Source organism: Gorilla gorilla, chromosome 22, assembly GCF_029281585.2.
Source record: "Gorilla gorilla gorilla isolate KB3781 chromosome 22, NHGRI_mGorGor1-v2.1_pri, whole genome shotgun sequence".
Taxonomy (NCBI): domain Eukaryota; kingdom Metazoa; phylum Chordata; class Mammalia; order Primates; family Hominidae; genus Gorilla; species Gorilla gorilla.
Window position 1 is genome coordinate 46,349,391 of NC_073246.2, and position 21,956 is coordinate 46,371,346.

Below are 21,956 nucleotides of genomic sequence, written 5' to 3' on the forward strand. Positions count from 1 at the left end.
TGGCTCGGTTTGAGGGGTCTGACGAGCGGCTCCCCCGGAACCTTTCCTCCCCAGGAGCCCACCTGCTGAGCTGTCAGCGTCAGCCCCACATCTCAAGATGAGGAAATGGAGGTCGAAGCCATGCACACGCAGGCGTCCTGCTGATATGCAGGCCAGGCAGGTGCCTCTGTTCAGCAGCCTCAGGGCTGTGGCCAGTTCAGGCAGCAGAGGGGCCTCATCCCAGTGCTTCCCTGCAGGCAGTTGTGGGGCCGGCCTGCAGCAGGGGCTGAGACAGGGCCTTGGGAGAGGGAGGGATCACAGAGGTGTCCAGCGACAGGCAGGGCGGGCAGAGCCCATGGGGCCTTGGGCTCCTCACTCCTTCGGTCAGTCAGGGTGACATCTGGAGCCACCTCCATTAATGGCGGGTTATGATTTGGTTCCCATGCAGCCCGTGCCAGCTCGCTGGGAGGAGGACGAGGACGTCTGTGATCACATGCTCTGGTCTGGAGGCACGGCCGCGGGCCCCGGGTCAGCGTGAATCTGCGGGGTTACTCCTCAGTCGGATCTGAGCTCTGAAACCCAGACCCGAGGAAGACAAGCGGCCACGTCGGATGTACCAGTGGTGGAAGATCCTGTCCGGCTGCACCGAGGCTCACATCAGAAGCCAGCTTCGGTTTCACCACAAAATAAGGCGTCTAGTGCCCGATTCTGCCTCCAAAGCAGCCCTGGGTCACACTGGCTGTAGGACAGATGTTATTCTTCAGAATCACGCCCTCTGGCAAATGCCCATCATCGGACAAATGGACGGATGAAGTGTGACTCAGCCATGAGAAGGGGGATGCTCTGACCCGCACGGCCACGCCACCGACCCGGAGGACACGGTGCTGCGAGAAAAAGCCAGGTACAGAGGCCACGGCTCTACGAGTCCATTTCTGTGCAGTGTCCAGAACGGGAAATCACAGAGACAGGAAGTGGGCCCGGGGGTGCCCAGTGGGGAGGGAGGGGCTGGAAAAGGGTGGGGGGGCTCCTTGTGAGGGGATGAGAATGTTCCAGAGTTGTCTGCAGCCATGGCTGCACATATCTGTGGATTTAATAGAACTACTGAATCTAAAAAGCAAACACAAGCAGACCATTCTTAGGCAGTCAGAGCCAAGGTTACACACAGAAGCCACGAAACCCCTCAGCGCCCTTGAATAGGGTTTTGGACTTGGTGAGGCCACATCACGTCTCCGGGAAGTGTAGGGAATTCCCCATGCTGGGTAGAAGGGCTAGGAGTTTGACTTGTGTGTGCTGTTTTGATGGTAATTATTAAACATTACCTTAATTAATTGGTAAGTACTTTCCGTGTTTCATAATTGAGTTCATAAACGGTCCACACCACTGTCCAGTGGTGACACGGCCATAAGTCGCGAGTGTGTAGCTGTGTTCTGTCAGTTCCCGCAGCTTTCAAATCCCGAGGCGTCTGCCTCATCTGTTTCTAGACTGGCATCATCTCCATGACTAATCACAATTCATTCCCCAACTTGTCTTATTCTGAACGTTGTTCTAAAAAGCCTAATCTTTGTTTTGTTCTCAGTGTTGACATTGGATGGCCTGGATTCATGCTGGGGACACACAACTGCCACCGCCGCCCTGTGCCTGTTTCTCCTGCCATGGCTGCCAGGCCACGCAGGGGCAACAGAGCCCACAGGCAGGTCACCCCGGAATCCCCAGTGCCCCCAGCAGACGCCGCTGCTGGCTCTTTTTCTTTATTCTGAGTGTTCTTTTTTTAATTTAAAAAAATCATATAAGTAAGATATTAGTAAGTTAACATTGTCATCCTTTGTAAAGCCAGGAGTTCAGAAGTAACAGGGCAAATAGGGAAAGTCCTTCCTGGCCTGTCTGCATACCCCTGCAGCCTCCTGGTCCTGGGGTGACTGCTGACGGAGAGGGCACTCCCTTCCAGAGTCTTCTCTGCACGTCCGCGGGCACGCACAGCTGAGCGGCACACAGCGGGCGGGCTCGCTTCTCCGCACTGGGGACACGAGATTTCACTGCACCTCACCCAGCCCTTTCCACAGAGCAGTTCGTCTTGGAGACTTTTCTCCTTGAAGGGTCTAAAGGTATGTGTTGTTTTGTCTCTCAAGCTGAGATTAGAGCCCAGTGCCCAGGAGGGGCAGGTGAATTGTTACTGAATGAAATAGGAGTGCATGAAACCCGAAGAAACCTGGGAAAGCCGCCTGCTCCATCCCAGGACGGGAACGGGCCAGATTCCAGCTCCAAGCTTGACCCATGGCCCCTGGCTCTGGGATCTGGGTAATACGGATTCAATTGCAGGTTTATTCACAGACTTCGGAATTCCACCCCAGAGGACGCCCCACACTGGTCAGGATGGTTGTAGATTCTCAGTGCCCGCTGTCCAAAATGTGGTGCCCACGCAACCTCCTGTGGCTCCACAGAGCGTGTCGGTCTGGAACCATCACTTTCTCGTACATACAGACCCGCCCTCCGTGTTCCCTGGATCTCACATCTGTCTCAACACGCCAGTCTCTGTGTCCTGGTGTTTGTCGTCGGGGAGGATGCAACATCGGGGGAAGGGAGTAGTCATGTCTGGTGGCAGCTGGCACTGGCAGGCAGCGGGCACTCGAAGCCTGCACCTCGCACCTGTCCCTCTGGGGCCTCGGCTATCCCTCCGCACGACGGGCATGAAGCCCCCTCCTGCCTCCACTGCTTGGATGAAAGGAGGTGATGGGTGTGAAGGGGCAGAACTCTGCACACAGCGCCCGGCTCTGGGAACCAAACCCGTGGCTCAGGGCGGCACTGACTTCCCCAGGCCAGGAAGGTCCCCAGGCCATTCTTTCCACAGGAAGGTCTCCAGGCCAGTCTTTCCACGGGAAGGTCCCCAGGCCAGTCTTTCCACGGGAAGGGTGGTGAGGATGAGCCTAACGGGGATTCCGACATGGTGGGCCTCCCAGAGATCAGCCCACCCTCCCACTGGCCTGTGGAGGCGCATACCTGCAGGTGAGAATGTCCTGGAACTTGACAAAGGCCTGTGCGGTCACATTCAGCTCGTAGATGACAGAGTTGATGACATAGGAATCATTCTGGACTTGCATCTCCACATCGTAGCTGTGACTGTTTGCCACAGCAAGGAAGATCCTCTCCCCGATCTGGAAGACCTCCCAGTCTGCAGCACCGAACGTCTAGGACCAAAGGAGAGCAGGTGCAGAGGTGTGGGGGAGCGGGCGCAGAGGTGTGGTGGAGGGGGCACAGAGGTGTGGTGGGGGAGCGGGCGCAGAGGTGTGGGGGAGCGGGCGCAGAGGTGTGGGAGAACGGGTGCAGAGGTGTGAGTGAGAAGCACTCTCGCTGGCTGTCCCCAGGGCTGCCACTTGGCAGGACGTGGGATCTTGGCACAGCCCAGTGCCCGCTGTGCTCCAGGTGCCAGACATGGCACTCCTGCTGGCAGCCTCCTTGGCCACTTCTTCCTGAATGTTAGTGGCAGCTGTGCCCCGCCCCGCCCCGCCCCGCCCCGCCCCCAGTGACCATCTGTGTGACTTGCTTCTCAGCAATCCATGCCTTCTCCTACTCCAGGCCCCAGTGCTGTGCGTCCTACGAGCACCACCTGCTGTCTCACCTCTTCCAGGAAGCCCACCCTGATCCCTCTAGTCCCAGCCTCAGACACTGAAGCAACATCAGGTACCTCTCGAGTTTTCTCTTACACGCTTTCCCTGGCCTTGCAGTTTGGCTGAGTCTTTCCTCTGGCTCTGTAGACAGAAGCCATCTCTGGGTTCCTGTGCTTGCCATTCCTCCATAAATCACTTACCACCCTCAAGAGGCAACAGGTCTGGGGCTGCACACGGAGGCCCAACTGCGGCACCTCTGCCACCAACCTTGAGCTGCAGGAGCCTGTCTGCATGTGGGGTCCACAAGGCGGAAGCTTCTGCCAGCACCTTGGGGATAAGGGTGGTGGGGCTGCACGGGGAAGGGGAAAGCTGCTTCCCTGGGGACAGTGTCCCCACAGGCCGGGGATCCCTGCGCACGGTCCCAGGCTGTCCTAGCTGAGGACAGAGCCGGTCATGCTGCGGGGCTGTGTCTCTGCCTGACTCACCCCCGTCCGGAGGGCCTTCTGCCTGAGGGACATTGCACCACCCGGCCAGGTGCGAGGCAGCTCTGAGAGCCTCCCGTGACAGCAACCACTGGGACGTTTTCTATTTGCCCAAATCGACCAGCAAGGGCCCGGCTCAGACGCCCCTGGGTCTGATGCGACCTGCCCTCCGCAGCAGGTCAGGCACCCTCCCTTGCTTGTATGTTCAGGACGGGGCTGCCCAGGCATCTTCTGGTCCCCCTGACTGTCCGGCGCCTGCCCGGCCGGCTCAGGTGCTGCAGGAAAGAGAAAACTCTGGGCTCAACGTCAACGTGCGTTCTCCACGCCCGGCAGGGGGCGCCGTTGCCCGCCCGAGCCCAGAGAGCCTGGGCTGCAGGGGAGGGCGCCACAGGTGAGGACACAGCTCCGTGGGCACCAGGCAAGGTCCCAAAGCAGATCCGCAGCCGGTCAGAGGAGCGCACATGGGTGAGCTTAAGCTAAGAAACCGAGACTCACTAGGCAAGGACAGGGGACCAGGACACCTGGCGGTGCCGAACCCTTGGCGGGGGCGGGGCCAGGGGCTGGCTGAGGCTTTCCCGGGTCAGCGCGCCCTCCCCTCCTGCGGCTCCACGAGATGTGACTATTCTTATCTGCTGGAGAACAGCTGTCCAGGGCCACCCCATGTCCTTCAAGGGGACTCTGAGACACTCTGGGCCAGTGGGACCTTCAGCATCATCTGGACTTTGGCTGCCTCACAGTTGGCCGGAGGGGGCGGGGGGTAGTGTTACAGGCCAGTTCGCTGACTCAGCAGAAGAGAAACAGGAATCATCAGACTGTTCAACCCTGGGCTCCTCCCACGCCTGTGCTGAGGAAACCAACTGAGTGGGCAACCCTCACGTGTGTACACATTTGTACACATGCCTGCACACACAGGCCCATACCTGCACACCTGCATGTATGCATACATACACACAAACATGGATGTGCACTGTGTATGCACGCACGCACACACGCACCCGCATGCACTGGCCCATACCTGCACACCTGCATGTATGCATACATACACAAACATGGATGTGCACTGTGCACACGCACAAACGCGCACACACACACCTGCACGCATGCATACACACACAAACATGGATATGCACTGTGTACACACACACATGCAGGCACATATGCTTACATTTTTACATGCACAGATGCACATGCACGCCTGTACACATGTGGATACACATGCAGATACACAGGCCTGCTCATGTATACATACACATGTACACCTACACACATGTACACCTACACACATGTATGTATGCATGCAACCATGCATCTGTGTCCATGTGCATATGTGTATACTTGCACACATGCCTGTACACAGGCACATCCCTGCAGGCACACACATGCACCCACCTGCATGACATCTACACACACACACACACGCACCCGCACAGCACAGCTCTCCCCACATTGCTGGAAAAGACTGAAGACACAAGCCTCCAGCCCTGGGCGTCCTTCCAGTGGAGCCCCTGCTTCTTAGCTACTTGCTGATGCTCACCTGTGTTGAGGCAGATCCTGATGGACTGCCGGGGCCAGAAGAGCCTGAAACTCCCTCTCAGGGAAAGGCCCAGAGTGCCCGCCCTGTAGCAGCCCAGGGTGATGGGGGACCCCGAGCTGGCACTCAGCACTGTGTAGAGAGAGCTTTACTGCAAGTTGGGGCTGAGCCGGGCATCACATCTCAGTGATGAGTGAGGTGCCCTCCCTGCCCAAAGGAGCCCTGGAACAGGGGCTGCTGCAGATGGGGGACCATGGAGGGGCTGCCCGGGGCCTTGGGGGCACAGAGGAAGAGGGCCCAAGGCATGGAGGAAGGACAGGGGAGTTGGCAGCAGGAAGCAGGGACGGGTATCCAGGCAGAAGGAACTGCAGGACAGACACAGAGGACTGAGGGAGCCAGGAGGGCTGGGCACACACAGAGTGCGGAGCAGGGGCTGGGGCGGGCCTACAGGGCCTGGGTGCTGTGGAAAGCAGCTAGGCCTCCAGCCAAAGGTCACTGGGGAGCCGGAGGAGGCTTTTGAGCAGAACGAGGAGGTCAGATGTATGTGGACGGCTCTGAGACCCACAGGAGCTAGGAAGGTGTCAGGAGAGAGGTGAGCCAAGTGCTGGGGGGTGGGGTGGGTCGGGTCCCACTCCCAAGATGGGAAAGAAGGGTGGTGTCCTTGGAGACAGGCTTCTGGAGACCCCTCAGAGAACTCGGTACATCCCTAGGGATGGAGACAGGGGCTTTGGGAGACCACTCAGAGAACTTGGTATTTCCCTAGGCATGGGTGGCACACGGGCTGCTGTGTGAGCCCTGGGGAGGGTCAGGTGGCAGGAGCGTAGGGTGGAGATGGCGGTGCTCTGGCCACAGCCCTGAGGCTGGTGGAGAGCCTGGGTTGGGAATGCCCGAGACGGGCAGTCTGGTGGGACCTGCAGCACTGCAGCCTGCCTCCAGGGCAGGGATTGTGCCCACGTTTCATGGGGTGGCAGGGAGCAAACTTTGAGTTGCATCTTGGTTGGAGCCCAAGGTGGGGCGTGTATTTGTTCCAGGAAGAGCACGTGTCAGCTGTGGGGGTGGGCATGGAGGTCTGTCCAGGGCATGGCAGTGGCCAGAGTCAGCGCTGTGTGGCCACCTGCCTGGGTGCTGCTACGAAGCAGAGCTCTTGCTGGAGTGCAGGGCCAGACAGGCCTGGGGGGCCAGGGGCAGCTCAGAGGCTGCTCAAGTCACCCTTCTGTTCCCTGTACCCAGCGAGGGTCTGCGCACCAGATTTAGCAAATCCAGGGTCCCTGTTCAATCTAAATTTCAGACAACGAATGATTCTTTAGTCTGTGTGTATCCCATGTAATACTTGAAACATACTTTGGCAAAAAGAAAAATTAGTTTATCTGTAACTGGCTGGAAGCTGGCAGAACCCCCACGGGGTGTCACCGGCTCCTGGTCCCAGCATTTAGCTGGCAGAGTCCACAGCAGGGCGGTCATTGTCATTGGCTATTGACAGCCCCTCCTCCCTACGCCAGGCTGTCAGAAGCCCCTTGCAGGTTGGCGTGAACCTGTCCCTTTGCTGAAGCCGGGGCCTTCTCACATTCAGAAGTGAGGAGGTGCCCCCCAGGGGCTGTGCCAACCCAGGCAGGGTGTGCAGCGTGGGACCCACTGTCAGGCCACTCCCAGATTCTAAGCACATTAGGGACTCATAGAGGAGAGAAAAAGAATCTTCACATCAAAGGCCCTGCCAAACCCTGGCTGGCACAGGAGCCAAGCGACCAGGCACCTGCTGGGCTGGGCAGGCCCTTCCCGCCCTCCCTCCAATGGAATTTCCCAGAGCCTGGCCCTGCTGCCCTGGCACGGTGCCTGGCAGCTCAGGAGCATCTTGCTGGGATGATGGTGCTTCCGGGACTTGGCAGCCAGGAGCACCTGGAGCCCCCAACAGCTCCCTCAAGTGCGGGTGGGCACCCGGTAATCAGTGGATTAGTTGCTGGGCAAAGAGGCCCTTGGGTTCCGGCTTTGATAGGGCAAAGAAAGAGGATGCCTCTGTGGTCTGGGAGTGCCAGGGGAGGGAGGCAGGATGCACCCCTGGGGCTCCCTCCCTAGCCACCAGAAGGCAGTTCCCCAAAAAGCCCTGGTTGGGGGGGCAGTGGCATCCTCTCCGAGGGTAGCCAGCTAAGGCTGGACAAGCATCCCGGGCGGCCATGGGGGCAGCACTACTGGATGACAGGTGACTCCCCTGAGAGAACTGGGCTCAGCACACTCCCCAGCCAACTCTTGGGTGACCCCCGTGCTCTTCCCGGCCCTGCAGAACCCGCAAGCCTGGCACCTTCCCCAAGCTGCCTAGGCCACTGCCAGCTCCTGTGTCACAGAGAAGACAGAAGTCATGGGGCATAGCTGGCACCTTCCTGGAGCCCTCCCGCCCAGGCTCTGCCCAGCCCCTTCGGGCTGTTCTGGGCAGTGCTGACCCCTCATGCCACCCCCTTGACAGATGTGCAGATGGAGACAGAGAGACACAGCCAGGCCTCATGAGGGTGCTTAGGGGGCTCCTGCCTGTTTTTCTAAGCACCACACGGCTGCCTGCCGGGCACCTGTCCCCAGAGTGGCCCCCACTGCGTCCTTGCCTACAGCACTTCTTGCCCTTCCATGGCCATGGAAGCGAGTACACACACGTGTGCATGAGTGTGCATGTACATGTGTGTTGAGCCATGGCCGGGACCCTTGGGAAGTGTGTGGCACCAAGTTGGGGGCCCAGCTGTGACGAGGGGTCCTTGCTAACATGGTGGCTGCTGCTGGCCTTGTGAGGACCCCACATGCTGACAGCTACAATCACAGAATCACCAAGCTTTGGAAGCTGCAACACCTTCTGAGGTCTGCAGCAAACTCACTTAGAAGCCAAACCTATTTTGGAGTTCACATTTGGTGACCGCGACCGCAGGGCCTACTCCGTCAGCTCAGGGAGCAGGACCCTGTGCCTAGACTTCTAGGGACAGAGCTCACTCCTCCTTTGGTCCAAGCTGGGGAGGCCCAGTCATTGGAGGCCTGGTGTCTCCCACCTGGAAGAAAGTTCTAGAATTCCTGGTGGGATGGGCAGAAAGACTTTGAGGGCAGGCGGAAGAATGGGACATCAAACCACCTTCCCCAGGGTGGGCAGCCAGCTCCTCACTCATATCTGCCCTGGGGCTGCAAAGTCCTGCCATGCCCACCGACCATTCCCTTGGAGCACTGTACTTAACCTGCAGTGCCCTGGGAATGCCCACCCTGTGTTTCTGGGAGAAAGTGAGGTCTGTGTGCGCAGCTCCTCAAACCCCACCTGCACCCCACACCCCCGCAGACCCCCTCCAGAAAGGGCGCCTCTCTGCGGTGCACACGCACTTTCAAAGCATCTCGGCTTCACCCGCTTCAAAGCTCACGTTCATGAAAGACATTGCAAAACTCAAACTAAACAGTAAACAAATTAAGACATCTCTAGGACCTAAAAGGATTTCAACACGATGTGAAAAATGTTGGCAAAACATGAAAGTGGGCTTTGTGAGTTTTGAGGAATTACTGAGTTTTGAAAGATGAGGCTCAGGCCAGGTGGAGAGGAAGCCCGTCCATGTGTGCGTGGTCCCAGCACCTTCCCAGGGCCCTCCTAAGGCACGTTCAGGGCCTGGGCCGTGATGGCGCCCCCAGCAGCCGGGTCCCCGTTCCCGGAGTTCTGGTTCTGCTTTGGGTGCTGCAGCCGTGCTTCCTTCTGTCTGCTGTGGTCCTGCTTCAGCCCCTGCTCTTCTCTGATGTTTCTTTCAGGCGGATGTCACCCACCCCTTGGGACTTCGCCGCGGGTCACTAGCCCAGACCCTCCCCTTGGCTCCGGTGGTTCCATTTCTGCCCCTTTGCTGCTGGCCCCCTTCTGAGGATGCCTGTGCATCTCCAGGACCACTGCTCCAGTCCTTGGTGTAGATCAAAGCTGGCCTTCACGTGTGGCCTGAAAATGTAGAGTGGCCGCCTTATGGGCTGGGCTGCCACCTCCACCACATCACCCGTGACAGAAGCCCTGTGTTTTTCAGTAACCACGTTCCACGAACACCTCCCGACTGCCTTCCAGAACACACAAAGATCAACGAAGCTCAGAATCCAGTCCTGACATCATTTCATGAAGAGCAGGTAGTCCATCAAAGGGATGGGCCCCATGAGTGAAGGGCTGAGGCCCCACCATGGTGTGAGGCGTCCCAGGCACTCCCGTCACGACCCAAACCAGGCTGCAGGCTCCATCCCCATGGGGCAGGCACAGAGGAGGCGATTCATGTGGACACAGGGACACCTGTGGACGCCCTGGCTCGGCTGCTTACCGCCGTGTGTTTGTGGCCAGGTCCCTGCTCCTGAGCCTCAGTTTCCACACCTGTGAGATGGGTCTGAGGTGGAATCGCCAACCAGCTGAGGATGCGCAGCCACAGACCACCTTCCAGAAATCTCCAACAGGCTTTCCAAAACAGGAAGACAAGGAAGGCTGCCATCAGCAGGAATTCCAGGGCTTTCAGAATGAGGCTGTCAGGAGTGAAAGGGAGCTGTGCTCCACATGCAGGGCAGGGGCCAGGGCTGCCAGGTCTTGTTGATCTGGGAGCGCCAGGCTGCCTGCCTGCACCTGGTCTGGGCACCGGAAGGCAGAGCTGCTCCTGCTTAGGGTCTGTGGCAACTGTCCTCCTCAGTGGGTGCTGCTGGGAGCTCCTCTGATTCCTGGTGGGCGGCTTCTGGCCTCGCCTCTTCACCCACGGTGTAGGGTGTGGGATGGAGATGCAGGGCCTCTGCTCTCCTTCTCCTCTCCCCGCTCCCCCAAGCAGCCTGGGTTGTACCTCCACTAATAAACACCAACAGGCACGCCCAGGGTGGGTTCGGCCACGGGGCAATTCTCTGACACATCAGGATCAGCTTTGTGTGGTCCTGACCTTACGGTAATGTCAGCCCCCAGAGCCAGAGGCCGGGCTATGGCACCACCCACCCAGGCGACTTCTATGTCAGGATCACCGACTGTACCATCCCTGGGGCAGTCCCCCATGCCAGGCAAACATTCGCCTTTCATGCTTAAAATCACAGGACGGGTTCACCTGCTTCGTCCTTGGACCAAGTTTCTGGTTGTCCCCTCCTGGGTCTGGCCCTCCCCTCCTTCCTTCCCAGAGGAAGAAAACACACCAGCTCTGCATGCAAGAACGCTCCCATCTTCCCATCCCAGGAGCCCCTCGCTCCTGCACCCTGGGGCTCTCGGTCCTGTCCCACCTCGGCGGCTGCTGCACAGGTAGGCCGTCCTGGCCTGGCCCCTGTGTCTCTGCTTTCCTTGACTCCTGCAGTCTGTGCTTCTGTCACTTCTTCAGTGCGCCATCCCTGGACACACTTTGTGCTCCGTGGACTCCACAGCCCCCAAACCCCCTCTTATGCCCTCCCTGACCCCAGACCATCTGGGCTGGCTTCTTTCTAGGACACATACCAGTTCTCATTCCAGAACTTTCCTTATGGTCATCTTGGGGTGGAGCCACCACTTCCAGTTCTGATCTTCTGCATCTGGTTGAGTACCTGGGCTTGCCAGTGCACCCCCCGAGGAACACTGCCTAGTCCAGGGCTCCCACATGTCTCAGACTGACAGGAGACTGGGTCATATGACTGGCACTAGCCAATGAGCTGTGAGCACACGTGAGTACACGTGACACAGGGACAAGCTGGGTCATGTGACTGGCACTAGCCAATGAGCTGTGAGGACATGTGAGCACAGGTCCAGCTAGGCTGGGTCATATGACAAGCATTAGCCAATGAGCTGTGAGGACATGTGAGCACAGGTCCAGCTAGGCTGGGACATGTGACTGGCACTGGCCAATGGGCTGTGAGCACAGGTCAGGTCAGCCCCTTCCTGCTGCTTCCCACTGTGTGTGCTCCTTGTCTGACTTGATGTGAGAACCCAATATGGCAGGAAGCCACTGACATGTGGGAGCCGTGCATGGCAGTGGCCAGCGTCCTTGTCCTGCGGGGGCGCTGCGTACATCACTCGCCTTCAGAACACTGAGCCCTCCTACCTCCTGATATCCAGGGCTGCTGATGGGAAATCCCAGGCTGCCGTGCTCCTGTGTGCTTTGAAGGTAACTTTCCTTTGCTCTCGCGCTCCTTGGGCTCAGTGCCCTTTCAGTCTGATGAGATCTGGGAGGTTTTCTTCAAGGCTTCTCTGACAATTCCATCACTGTCCTCACCCTCTTCTTTTTTTCTAGAACTTTGGTTAGCCAGATACAGACTTTCCTGGGTTGATTCTGTCTCTTTTCATTCTAGAAGATCCTCTTAACTTTATATTTCAATCATGTTAATGAATGTCTTCTTTTAATGCCAGCAATTGCATTTTTAATGTCCAAGCTCTCTGTCTCATTAGTAGCATTCTTTATTTCATAAGTGCAGTATCATCTTGAATACTTCTGAAGACAAGTATAACTTAAAAAAATTCCTTTCTGTTTCTAGAGCTAGCTCAGTTTCTTTCAGCCTATCTTTCTTTTCTTTAGCCTGACTCCTGCAGTTTCAGGATTTTTGTCAAACATCCGGGGACCCTTAGCTGGAGAGGATGGCATGGGTGACACGCAGCTGGCCAGGTACGCTCTGGGGCACTGGGGCATCTTGAGCACCTTGGTGCAGTGTTGTGAAGAAGACACTGTAAATTGGACTTGGTGTTATCACAGGGGCTTTAGGATCACGGTGTTGGTAGATCTAGGATGATAATCTCCAAAATGCACTCCCCAACCCACTGCAGGGATCCTTTCTCTTGTCACCTCACTTTGTGATTTAGAATGCAGGGCCTCCAGGACAGCAGCCTCTCCGTGGCACAGCAGCTGTTAGGAGACCTTGCCTAGTTGACGAGAAAGTCACTTGTGGTGCCTTTCCATCCAGGGTGTGCGACTCTGCTCTCAAGACCCCCTGGAGGCCCATCCCCTGCCCCCCACCAGCTCATTCGTTAGATGATTGGAAGTGACTGCCTACGTCTTCTTTCAGGATAAAGCCTCAAGTCCTGCAACTATTCCTTGTGTGGTAACGTTTCAAATCCCTTCCTGGTTCTGGCAAAGCTCCTCAAACATGCTCCAGTGTGCTGGGGCTCTGCATGTGTGAGCCTGGGGCCAGCAGGGCACACGTTCATGTCAGGGCACCAGTATGATCCTGATGACACATGACTGGTGTGGAGCCCCGGGTGTTTCCACGGGAACTGCTGTCGGCCAGATTGCCTGTGCTCAAGTCCCCAAGCCAACCTTTCGTTGCTGCTCGATGTCACCATTTGCCTTTTTTTGTTGTGTTTTTTTTTTGTTTTTGAGATGGAGTCTCACTCTGTCGCCCAGGCTGGAGTGCAGTGGCGCGATCGCGGCTCACTGCAAGCTCCACCTCCCAGGTTCACGCCATTCTCCTGCCTCAGCCTCCCGAGTAGCTGGGATTACAGGTGCCTGCCACCACGCCAGGCTAATTTTTTTTTTGTATTTTTAGTAGAGACGGGGTTTCACCGTGTTCGCCAGGATGGTCTTGATCTCCTGACCTTGTGATCCGTCTGCCTTGGCTTCCCAAAGGGTTGGGATTACAGGCGTGAGCCACTGCGCCCAGCCCACCATTTGCCTTTTGAGCCACTGTCCCCGCGTGTCGAGCCCTCCTCGGGAGTCCCAATTTCCAGCCCATATCACGCTCTTGGCCCCAGCTTGCAGCTGCTTTCGCATGTCAAACCTCACCAGCCTTAAGTTCAACTTCAGGTCAATGATTACTGGTCAGAGGGGCCATTCCTGCTGAGCCCTGTGGTCAGGCTAACCCATGACCGAAGGCTCCTGAACCCTCCTTCAGGTCCGCTGTCTGCACACCAGCACGTGGCCACCAGCCCAGGACACCCTTGTAGTTTCCCAGAGTCTTAGCAGCATGCGTGTTGCGGTGAGAGGACTGTGCAGGGACCAGTAAGACAAGGAACTTATGCTCAGCTCTGTCCCGTGCCACATCAAACCAAGTGACAGGCCGCATTGCTTGGCTTGATCCCAGTTCTGCCACGAGCAAAGCCCTCCACCGTTCTGAGCCTCTGTGTCCTTGTGGGTAACAGGGACCAGTGGCAGCAAGCCCCTCTCAAGGTGCTGTGAGGGTGACGTGGGAGGATGCGGGCAGAGCTCTTGGCACAGGTGCTCTACAGTCAAGGCTCAGCCAGTGTGAGCTGCTACCACCACCTACCTCCTGAGGCTGTTACCAAGGCCAATGGCTGGAAGGAATCTTGCTCACCCCCAACCCCAGTGCACTGAGCCTCACTCTGCCCCCGTGGCAGGGGGCTCATCCCACCTCTTCCTGGCTACCAGGCATGCTCACCTGTTCCATCCACAGCACTAGCGAGCTCAAGGTGTGTTCCTTCTGGCACTGCTGCCTCCTCACCTGGGCGCCTGTGGCTCATCTGGGCGGCCACAGCAGCCTCCCAATGGCTCACTCCCTCCCAGCCACCGACCAGTCATTATCGTGCAGCCCTGTCAACCCCACAAGGGCAGGCTTCACGTTTCACTTGCAGCCTGTGGGTCTGGGTGGTGACCCTGCTGCCTACTCCCAGCCCCACTGCCCTGCAGGTACCCTCCCCACTTTCCCAGCCCTCACTTCCTCCTGGTGAGGGCTGGGAAAGTGGGGAGGGTGCTCCCTGACATCTGCTCTCCTCGTGCCCTGAACATCCACGTAAAGCTGCCCTTCCCCACTGGACCACGAGTGCCCGAAGGGTGGGGCGATGGTCACCTGGATGACACTGTGCCCCAGCCTGCCAGAGGACTGAGCACGTGAGAGTCCCGGAGCAATTCTCTGCACGCATCAACGCGTGTGATTGGTCCCTGTGAGCCGCGGCTCCTGGTCCGGCCCCTGCGGGCTTCTCAAGGTGGTCACACTCCGGGTTTCCTAAGCTGCTCTCACTCCTGCTGGGTGGAGGGGCTCCAGGAACCTGCGACTGCTGAACTCTATCTTCTTCCCTTCTGTTTTGAAGCTCATTCCCATGTGCTACCTGCAGGCTTGCTCTAATGAGATGTGTGGAATGTTCCAGAATGCCTTCAATCATTTCAGCCATAAAGCCCCACCCACCACATGCACAGCTTCTTGTCTAATGCAGGGGTAGCCTGGCAAGGCCTGACTGTTGTCACTGTTTTTCCAGACTCCCTGATGGGGGCGGGGGGTCCGGGCATCAGCGTCTGCCATGGCTCTGCCCCTGTACCAGCCTCACTGGGACGTGGCATGGGGGCAGCTCACGTGGCAAGAGTGGCCTGGGTTAGTCTCACTGCCTCGGGTACAGAAGGCCCTGAGAACATTTCTGCAGGGGAATGAGTCACCAGGTCAGGGGGCACAGAAGATTCCGGAAGGACATGAGGGAGGTGATGTCTTATGAGAGGCACGCTTCCAGCAAACAGTGGGAGTGCTGTCACCGGCACTGCAGAGCCCCTGAGCTGCCCCCTCCGGGGAACCGGGCTCACATACAGGCTGAGCCCGAGGTGGGAGATGCGCCCCCACCTGTCCCGTACCCCGCACCTCTGCTCCGATCAAGTCCTCGGCACACTTGCTGGGAGCAGGCAGCACGCTGTCCCTGCCCCTGGAGGTGGCCTAATAAGCACCTGTTGCTGCCTCAACTCAAAGGTCTCGTGGTGGCTGGAACCAGCCAAGGGACACTTGAGGCCTGGAGGGGAGCGCCACGTGCTGCCCCGACCTGGCCCCCATGCTGCCCTGGGTCAGAGCTGAGCTGCCCAGCTGCCCCAGGGCCAGGGCCCTGACGCCCATACAGACTCAGATTAGACTGCGGGAGCTCCTGAGGGGAGGGAGGGCCTGTTCTGAGCCTGGGGGCTGCTTTATGGAGAACACCACGCCAGGGTGGGGCAGAGCCAGGGTGCGCCTCCTGCCTCATTTCCAGGCACCTAGACTGTCCCTGGGCGCACAGAGGCTCTCAGGCAAGAAGGGCTCAGACGCCAGGCAAGGATCCTGTGCCGTCCAGAGGAGCAGGCCCTGCCTGGGTTTTGGGGTCACGGGTGCAGAGCAGCACTAGGTTTGGCTCTCGGTGGACCCCCAGTCCACATCACCTGTCCAGCAGGTGCACGTGACAGACGCAGTGGTCAGCAATGGAGAGCCGGGGCTCATGTGGGGGGCCTTACCGGGAAGGACTGGAAGAGCTGGAAGGAACCCAGGAGTCGGATGTAGAGGTGTGAGTGCACCTTCGTGGAGGTGCCGTTGAAGGTGTTGGCCACCACCAGGAACGAGTAGGGCCCCACACTGAAGAACTCCCAGTCGTAGGCGCCGGAGGTGGCGATGGTCTGGTTGGCCTCGAAGAGCCGGGTTGCCGGGTTCCACTTGTAGATGACACTGTTGATGTTGTGGTTGTCGCCTGGAACCAAGGGACTGTGCTGGGGGCAGGGAGGCAGATTCCACAGCCCCATGGCAGCCCCGACGGAGGCAGAGCCCAGTCCAAGTCCCTCCCCGAGGACCGAAGACCCACGAGGGCAAGGCCAGCCGCTGGGGACATCCTTTCTTACCTTGAGCTTCCCGCCCTCAGCCCCTTGCTGACTGCACCTCTGGGCCATCACAGGTGCTATTCCCATGTGGAAATGCTTGGTGATCCCCACCGCCCTCGGGACAGGTGTACATCTCCATGGCCTCCCCGTGTCCCGGAGGTGGGGCCCACCGTGTCCTGGCCCCGCCGCCCAAGGCTCCCCAGCATCCCCACAGGCCAGGCCTTCCCACGCACTGCCACCTCTGCCCGGAGGCCCCTCCCTCTCCACTGTGGAGCTCCCCCATTGGGTGGGTCGTGGGCTCAGGGGAGTGCAGAGCTGTGGAGCCTGGGCAGGGTTGGGTCTGGGGGGTCCTGCAGGCGGAGAGATGCCCTCAGACCCAGGCCGGCTCATGGAGCTACACAATGGCAGGTACTCATGGTGGCCACTCAGGGCAGTGTCCCTGGCCTGGAAAGCAGGTGTCCCGGTACCTCCCAGGCCAGTGCTCCTCACTGTCTCTGCTGGCACAAGGCGGGACAGCTGCCTGTCCTCAGGAAACAAGGCCATGGAGGCCATCCAGATCCCATGTCCTCGGCAGCTGTCCTCCACCACACACCTGGCCATGCCAGCCACCAGGCCAGCATCCTCGCCATGGGCCTGGGCCTGGGCCCACCACCCAACATCTGCCGTCCCTGTGCTGGTCAGACCTTTCCTGCTGGGAGGCTGCTTAGTCTGTCAGTCAGTCATTGAGGTAGTCAGTCAGTCAGTTGTCAGTCAGTCAGATAGTCAGTCATCAGTCAGTCACTGAAACAGTTAGTCAAGTAGTCAGGTAGTTTGTCAGTCAGCCAGGTAGTTAGTCAGTTAGTCAGTCAGCCAGCCAGCCAATTAGTCAGTGAAGTAGTCAGTCAGCCAGTCAGTGAATTTGTCAGTCAGGTAGTTGGTCAGTCAGTCAGTTAGCCAGCCAGCCAATTAGTCAGTGAGGTATTCAGTCAGTCAGTCAGTTTGTCAGTCAGTCAGGTAGTTAGTCACTCAGTGAAGTGGTCGGTCAGTTGTGTCAGTCAGTCAGTAAGGTAGTCAGTTGGTCAGTCAGGTAGTTAATAAGTCAGGTAGTCAGGTAGTTAGTCAGGTAGTCAGGTAGTAAGGTAATCAGTCAGTCAGGCAGTTAGTTTGGTAGTCGGTCAGGTAGGCAGTCAGTCATCAGTCAGTGAGGTAGTTAAGTCATTGACATGGTCAGTAAGTCAGTCAGGTCATCAGTCAGTCAGTTCAGTAGTTAGTCATCAGTCAGGTAGTTAATCAGTCAGGTAGTCAGTCATCAGTTAGTGAGTGAGGTAGTCAGTTGTCAGGTAGTCATCAGCCAGTCAGATAGGCAGGTAGTTAGTCATCAGTCAGTCAGTCAGGTAGTCAGCCAGGTAGTTAGTCAATCAGTCAGCCAGTCAGTGAGGTAGTTAATCAGTTAGTCAGTGAGGTAGTCAGTCAGTCAGTTTGTTAGTCAGGTAATTAGGTAGTCAGTCAGTTTGTTAGTCAGGTAATTAGGTAGCCAGTCAGTTCAGTGGCTAGTCAGGTAGTTGGTCAGTCATCAGTCAGGTTGTTAATCAGTCAGGTAGTTTGTCAGTCAGTCAGTCAATTAGCCAGTGAGGTAGTCAGTCAGTCAGGTAGTCAGCCAGTCATCAGTCAGGTAGTTAGTCAGGTAGTCATCAGTCAGGTAGTTAGTTGTCAGGTAGTCAGTCATCAGTCAGTCAGTGAGGTAGTTAAGTCATTGACATGGTCAGTAAGTCAGTCAGGTCATCAGTCAGTCAGTTCAGTAGTTAGTCATCAGTCAGGTAGTTAATCAGTCAGGTAGTCAGTCATCAGTTAGTCAGTGAGTGAGGTAGTCAGTTGTCAGGTAGTCATCAGCCAGTCAGATAGGCAGGTAGTTAGTCATCAGTCAGTCAGTCAGGTAGTCAGCCAGGTAGTTAGTCAATCAGTCAGCCAGTCAGTGAGGTAGTTAATCAGTTAGTCAGTGAGGTAGTCAGTCAGTCAGTTTGTTAGTCAGGTAATTAGGTAGTCAGTCAGTTAGTCAGTTTGTTAGTCAGGTAATTAGGTAGTCAGTCAGTTAGTCAGTTTGTTAGTCAGGTAATTAGGTAGTCAGCCAGTCAGTTCAGTGGCTAGTCAGGTAGTTGGTCAGTCATCAGTCAGGTTGTTAATCAGTCAGGTAGTTTGTCAGTCAGTCAGTCAATTAGCCAGTGAGGTAGTCAGTCAGTCAGGTAGTCAGCCAGTCATCAATCAGGTAGTTAATCAGGTAGTTAGTCATCAGTCAGGTAGTTAGTCAGTTGTCAGGTAGTCAGTCATCAGTCAGTCAGGTAGTTAGGCAATCAGTCAATAAGTGAGGTAGTCAGGTAGTCAGATAGCTGGTCAGTCAGTCAGTCAGTGAGGTAGTCAGTCAGTTAGCTAGTCAAGTAGTTAGATAATCAGTCAGTCAGACAGTCAGGTAGTTAGGCAGGTAGTCACTCCATCAGTCAGTCAGTCAGTCAGTGAGGTAGTCCATCAGTCAGCCAGCCAGCCAGCCAGTCAGGTAGTTAGTCAACTAATCATTCAGTCAGTCAGTCAGGTAGGTAGTCAGTCAGATAGTAAGTCAGTTAATGAGTTAGCCAGTCAGGTAGTTAGTCAGGTAATCAGTCAGTCAGTGGGAGAGTCAGGTAATTAGGTAGTCAGTCAGTCAGGTAGTCAATCAATGAGTCAGTTAGTTAGTCAGCCAGTCAGGTAGTTAGGTAGTCAGTCAGACAGTCAAGTAGTTAGTCAGGTAGTCAGTCAGGCAGGCAGGCAGTCAGTCAGTCAGACAAGTAGTCAGTAAGGTAACCAGTCAGTGATGTAGTCAGGTAGTCAGTCAATCAGTTAGTCAGGTAGTTAGCCAGTTAGTCATGTAATCAGTCAGTCATGTAGTCAGTCATCAGTCAGTCAGGTAGTTAGTCATCAGTTAGTCAGGTAATTAGTCAGCTAGTCAGTTAATCAGGTAGTTAGGTAATCAGTCAGTGAGACAGTCAATCAGTCAGTAAGGTAGTCAGTCAGGTAATTAGTAGTCAGTCAGAGAGTCAGGTAGTCATTCATATAGACAGTCAGGTAGTTAGTCAACCAGTCAGTGAGGTAGTCAGTCAGCCAATAGCCAGTCAGCCAGTCAGGTAGTTAGTCAGGTAATCAGTCAGTCAGTCAGATAGTCAGGTAGTTAGTCATTCAGGTAGTCAGTCAGTCACTCTTTGAGGCAGTCAGTCAGTCAGTCAGTGAGTCAGTGAGGCAGTCAGCCAGCCAGCCAGTCAGATAGTTAGTCATTCGGGTGGTCAGTCAGTCAGGTAGTTAGTCAGATAGTCAGTTAGCCAGTCAGCTAATTAGTCATTCAGGTTGTCAGTCAGCCAATCAGGTATCAGTCAGGTAGTCAGTCAGACAGTCAGGTAGTTAGTCAGTCAATCAGTCAGTGAAGTAGTCAGTCCGTCTGTGATGTAGTTGGTCATTCAGGTCGTCAATCAGTCAGTCAGGTAGTTAGTCAGTCATGTAATTAGTCAAGTAGTTAGTCAAGAAGTCAGGTAATTAGTCAATCAGTCATCAGGCAGTCAGTCATCAGGTAATTAGGTAGTCAGTCAGGTAGTCAGTGAGTTAGGTAGTTAATCAGCTAGTCAGTCAGTCAGGTAGTCAGTTTCAGACAAGGAGGGAGGCTGGCAGGTATTCTGTGCTGGGAGTCAGTCTGGCAGTCCATGTTTCTGGGGTGGCTGTGCTGTGGGCAGGTGCCCCAGGGACCACCAGTAGATCTCCCTCCCCCAGACAGTGAGGAACGGTCCAGAACGCATGTTCACCCTGTGCTGCATGTGGCTTATTGTTCTCTAATAAGATACACATTCGCCCTGCCTGCAAGTCTCGCTCTGCCCCTGGAGTGGTTGCCTCCCGGTGTAAAGGCCACACCTGCCCTACCTTCCCGGTGGTTGGCCACCGCCAGGAAGTGCTCCCCATCCACCTCGAAGGCCTCCCAGTCTCGGGCGCTGTGTGTGGCAATGCTCTGATATGGGGTAAACTTCAGCTTTCTGTGGCTCCATTTGTAAATGACAGAGAACTCCTGACCCTTCTCATCTGGTTCAAAATTAGCCACTGCCAGGAAGATCTGAAAGAGAGTAAACCGGGACCACGTGGTTCTGCTTGGGTCGGTGCCAGCGGCCTGGTTTCTGAAGGCTTCTGAACATCAGCATCTCTCTCCAGATCCACGGCTGCTACGTGGTGCAGGGACAGAGGACCGAGGCCCCCGCATTACAGGTCATCATGGTGGGGTGGGCGCAGAGCCGGTCATTACATTCATCAAGACCCTTGAAAATGTCCATATTCTTTACCCAATATTTCCACTTCTATTGCTATCTGAAGGCAAAAACACAAAAGCCAAAATTCCCAAATTCAGGAAAAGCTTTATGCACAAAAATGTTCTTCATAACCCAGATGACCAGAAAAACGCATCACAACCTGCTCTCCTGTGTTACGGGTGTGATCACCACGCAAAGCTGTGTCAGGGCAATGTGTAAAACATGAATATGGCACAATGTGCCCAGGGCTCATAGTGTAGCTGTGTGAACATACAGAATGAGGGGCAAGGTGCATGGTTCATGGACGATGTGCTTGGAGGCAAGGACGCGACATAAACCTACGTACTTGCTTGGAAGATGGAACAAAATATTGTCCCCTTTGCTTTTCTGAATTTTCCAATTGTTCTTTGATGCAAACTTTTTTTATAATAAAAAATTAAAACCTTATGATGTCATCAATCAAAAAAAAAATAAACAACTAGTTATTCACCCGCCATGCTGGATGCAAATGCAGCCTGCATGAGGGTGGCTGTAAGCCACAGGAGAGCAGTTTCCATCTGCTGTGTTCACTGCTTTAGCCCTGTGTGCAGGCAGGGCCTGGTGGGCGTCCTTGGCACATTGTAGTCCAGTGAGTGACTATTTGGGGTGCTGTCTCTAGGACATGGCTGTGTAGAGTCCAGGGAGTGGACAGAGCTGGGAAGAGGAAACCCCATCCTTCCCATTGGGATGTCAACCATCTCCCAGACCCACCACCTCGACCCTCTGCCCAGAGCAGCCCTGACAGGAAGGTGGCTGTCAGCCTGCGAGGTCCCACCCATGGCTCCCCTGAGCCTGGCCTCAGCCTTGCATGTGGACATCACGTGTCCTCAACATTTGAGGAAAGGAAGGATCAGGAATGTCCATTTTCTAATGTCTTTCTGAAACGATTTGTGGGTTCTTGACCGGCTCATGTAAACACTCTCAACAGGTTTTAAATGTAGTGACGAGGGGTCTATGTAGAACCAGATGGCATGTGGGAAATGGTCTGGTCGTCCATTTTGCGGGAGCCAAGCAGACTGCCTCAAAGTCACATCCTGGATTTAGGGTGGTGGGCTAATGTGTGCGACTCTGTCAGCCTTTTACCGCCTGAACGAGGTGTTGACACCGTGAGAAACTCCTTTACCTGCAGAATCAGTGTAGGGGGCCCCGCCTGTGGACTCGGGGCTTTCCAAGTGAAAGGGGATGGAGAAAGTCACCAAACACAGACTTGCCTTTTTCCCGATGGTGAAATGCCTCCAGGCCTGTGCTTGGTGCGTGGGGATGTTCTGATATGAGACGAACTTCTCTTCGGTCCACTTGTAGACGGCGGATGTGGCTTTGCGATTGGCTGTGGCCACAAAGAGCCCCACCTGAGGGATGCGGAACACCTCAACGCCCAGGGTCTCTGAGTTGGTGAACAAGTTCTGATGCTCCTCCACGTAGTCCAGTCTTTCTTTGGCTTGTGATAGAAACATTGTGACTCGGTTAAGATTTCCGAGAACGGAAATCCCGAGCAATCCTCGCGGGAGCACGATTCCCAAGCCCCAAGTCACAAGCCACGACTCCTGCGCCTCAGCCTCAGGCATCAGTTTCCACATTTGGCTCTCACA

At 56.0% G+C, this 21,956-nt stretch overlaps 1 protein-coding gene and 1 long non-coding RNA gene across 3 annotated transcripts in view; one reads left to right on the plus strand and one right to left on the minus strand.

Annotated features, from left to right (window-relative positions):
* Nucleotides 1–20,775, plus strand: part of LOC129529259 (uncharacterized) — a 41,848-nt gene extending 21,073 nt beyond the window's left edge. The window contains exons 2-8 of one of the 2 annotated variants that reach the window (XR_010132431.1): nucleotides 428–880; nucleotides 1,556–2,081; nucleotides 2,296–3,181; nucleotides 3,550–3,654; nucleotides 9,348–9,704; nucleotides 9,910–11,662; nucleotides 12,071–20,775. This is a non-coding gene — a long non-coding RNA (uncharacterized lncRNA). Of the gene's footprint in view, nucleotides 1–427; nucleotides 881–1,555; nucleotides 2,082–2,295; nucleotides 3,182–3,549; nucleotides 3,655–9,347 lie in introns of both variants that reach the window. The other variant, XR_010132430.1, reaches the window with a different exon arrangement.
* Nucleotides 1–21,956, minus strand: part of TSPEAR (thrombospondin type laminin G domain and EAR repeats) — a 217,830-nt gene that overhangs the window by 8,498 nt on the left and 187,376 nt on the right. The window contains exons 7-10 of the mRNA XM_055373719.2: nucleotides 21,579–21,805; nucleotides 19,952–20,138; nucleotides 15,683–15,912; nucleotides 2,974–3,161 (exon numbers count right to left, since the gene is read on the minus strand). Coding sequence (XP_055229694.1) covers nucleotides 2,974–3,161; nucleotides 15,683–15,912; nucleotides 19,952–20,138; nucleotides 21,579–21,805 — 832 coding nt within the window. The remainder of the gene's footprint in view (nucleotides 1–2,973; nucleotides 3,162–15,682; nucleotides 15,913–19,951; nucleotides 20,139–21,578; nucleotides 21,806–21,956) is intronic.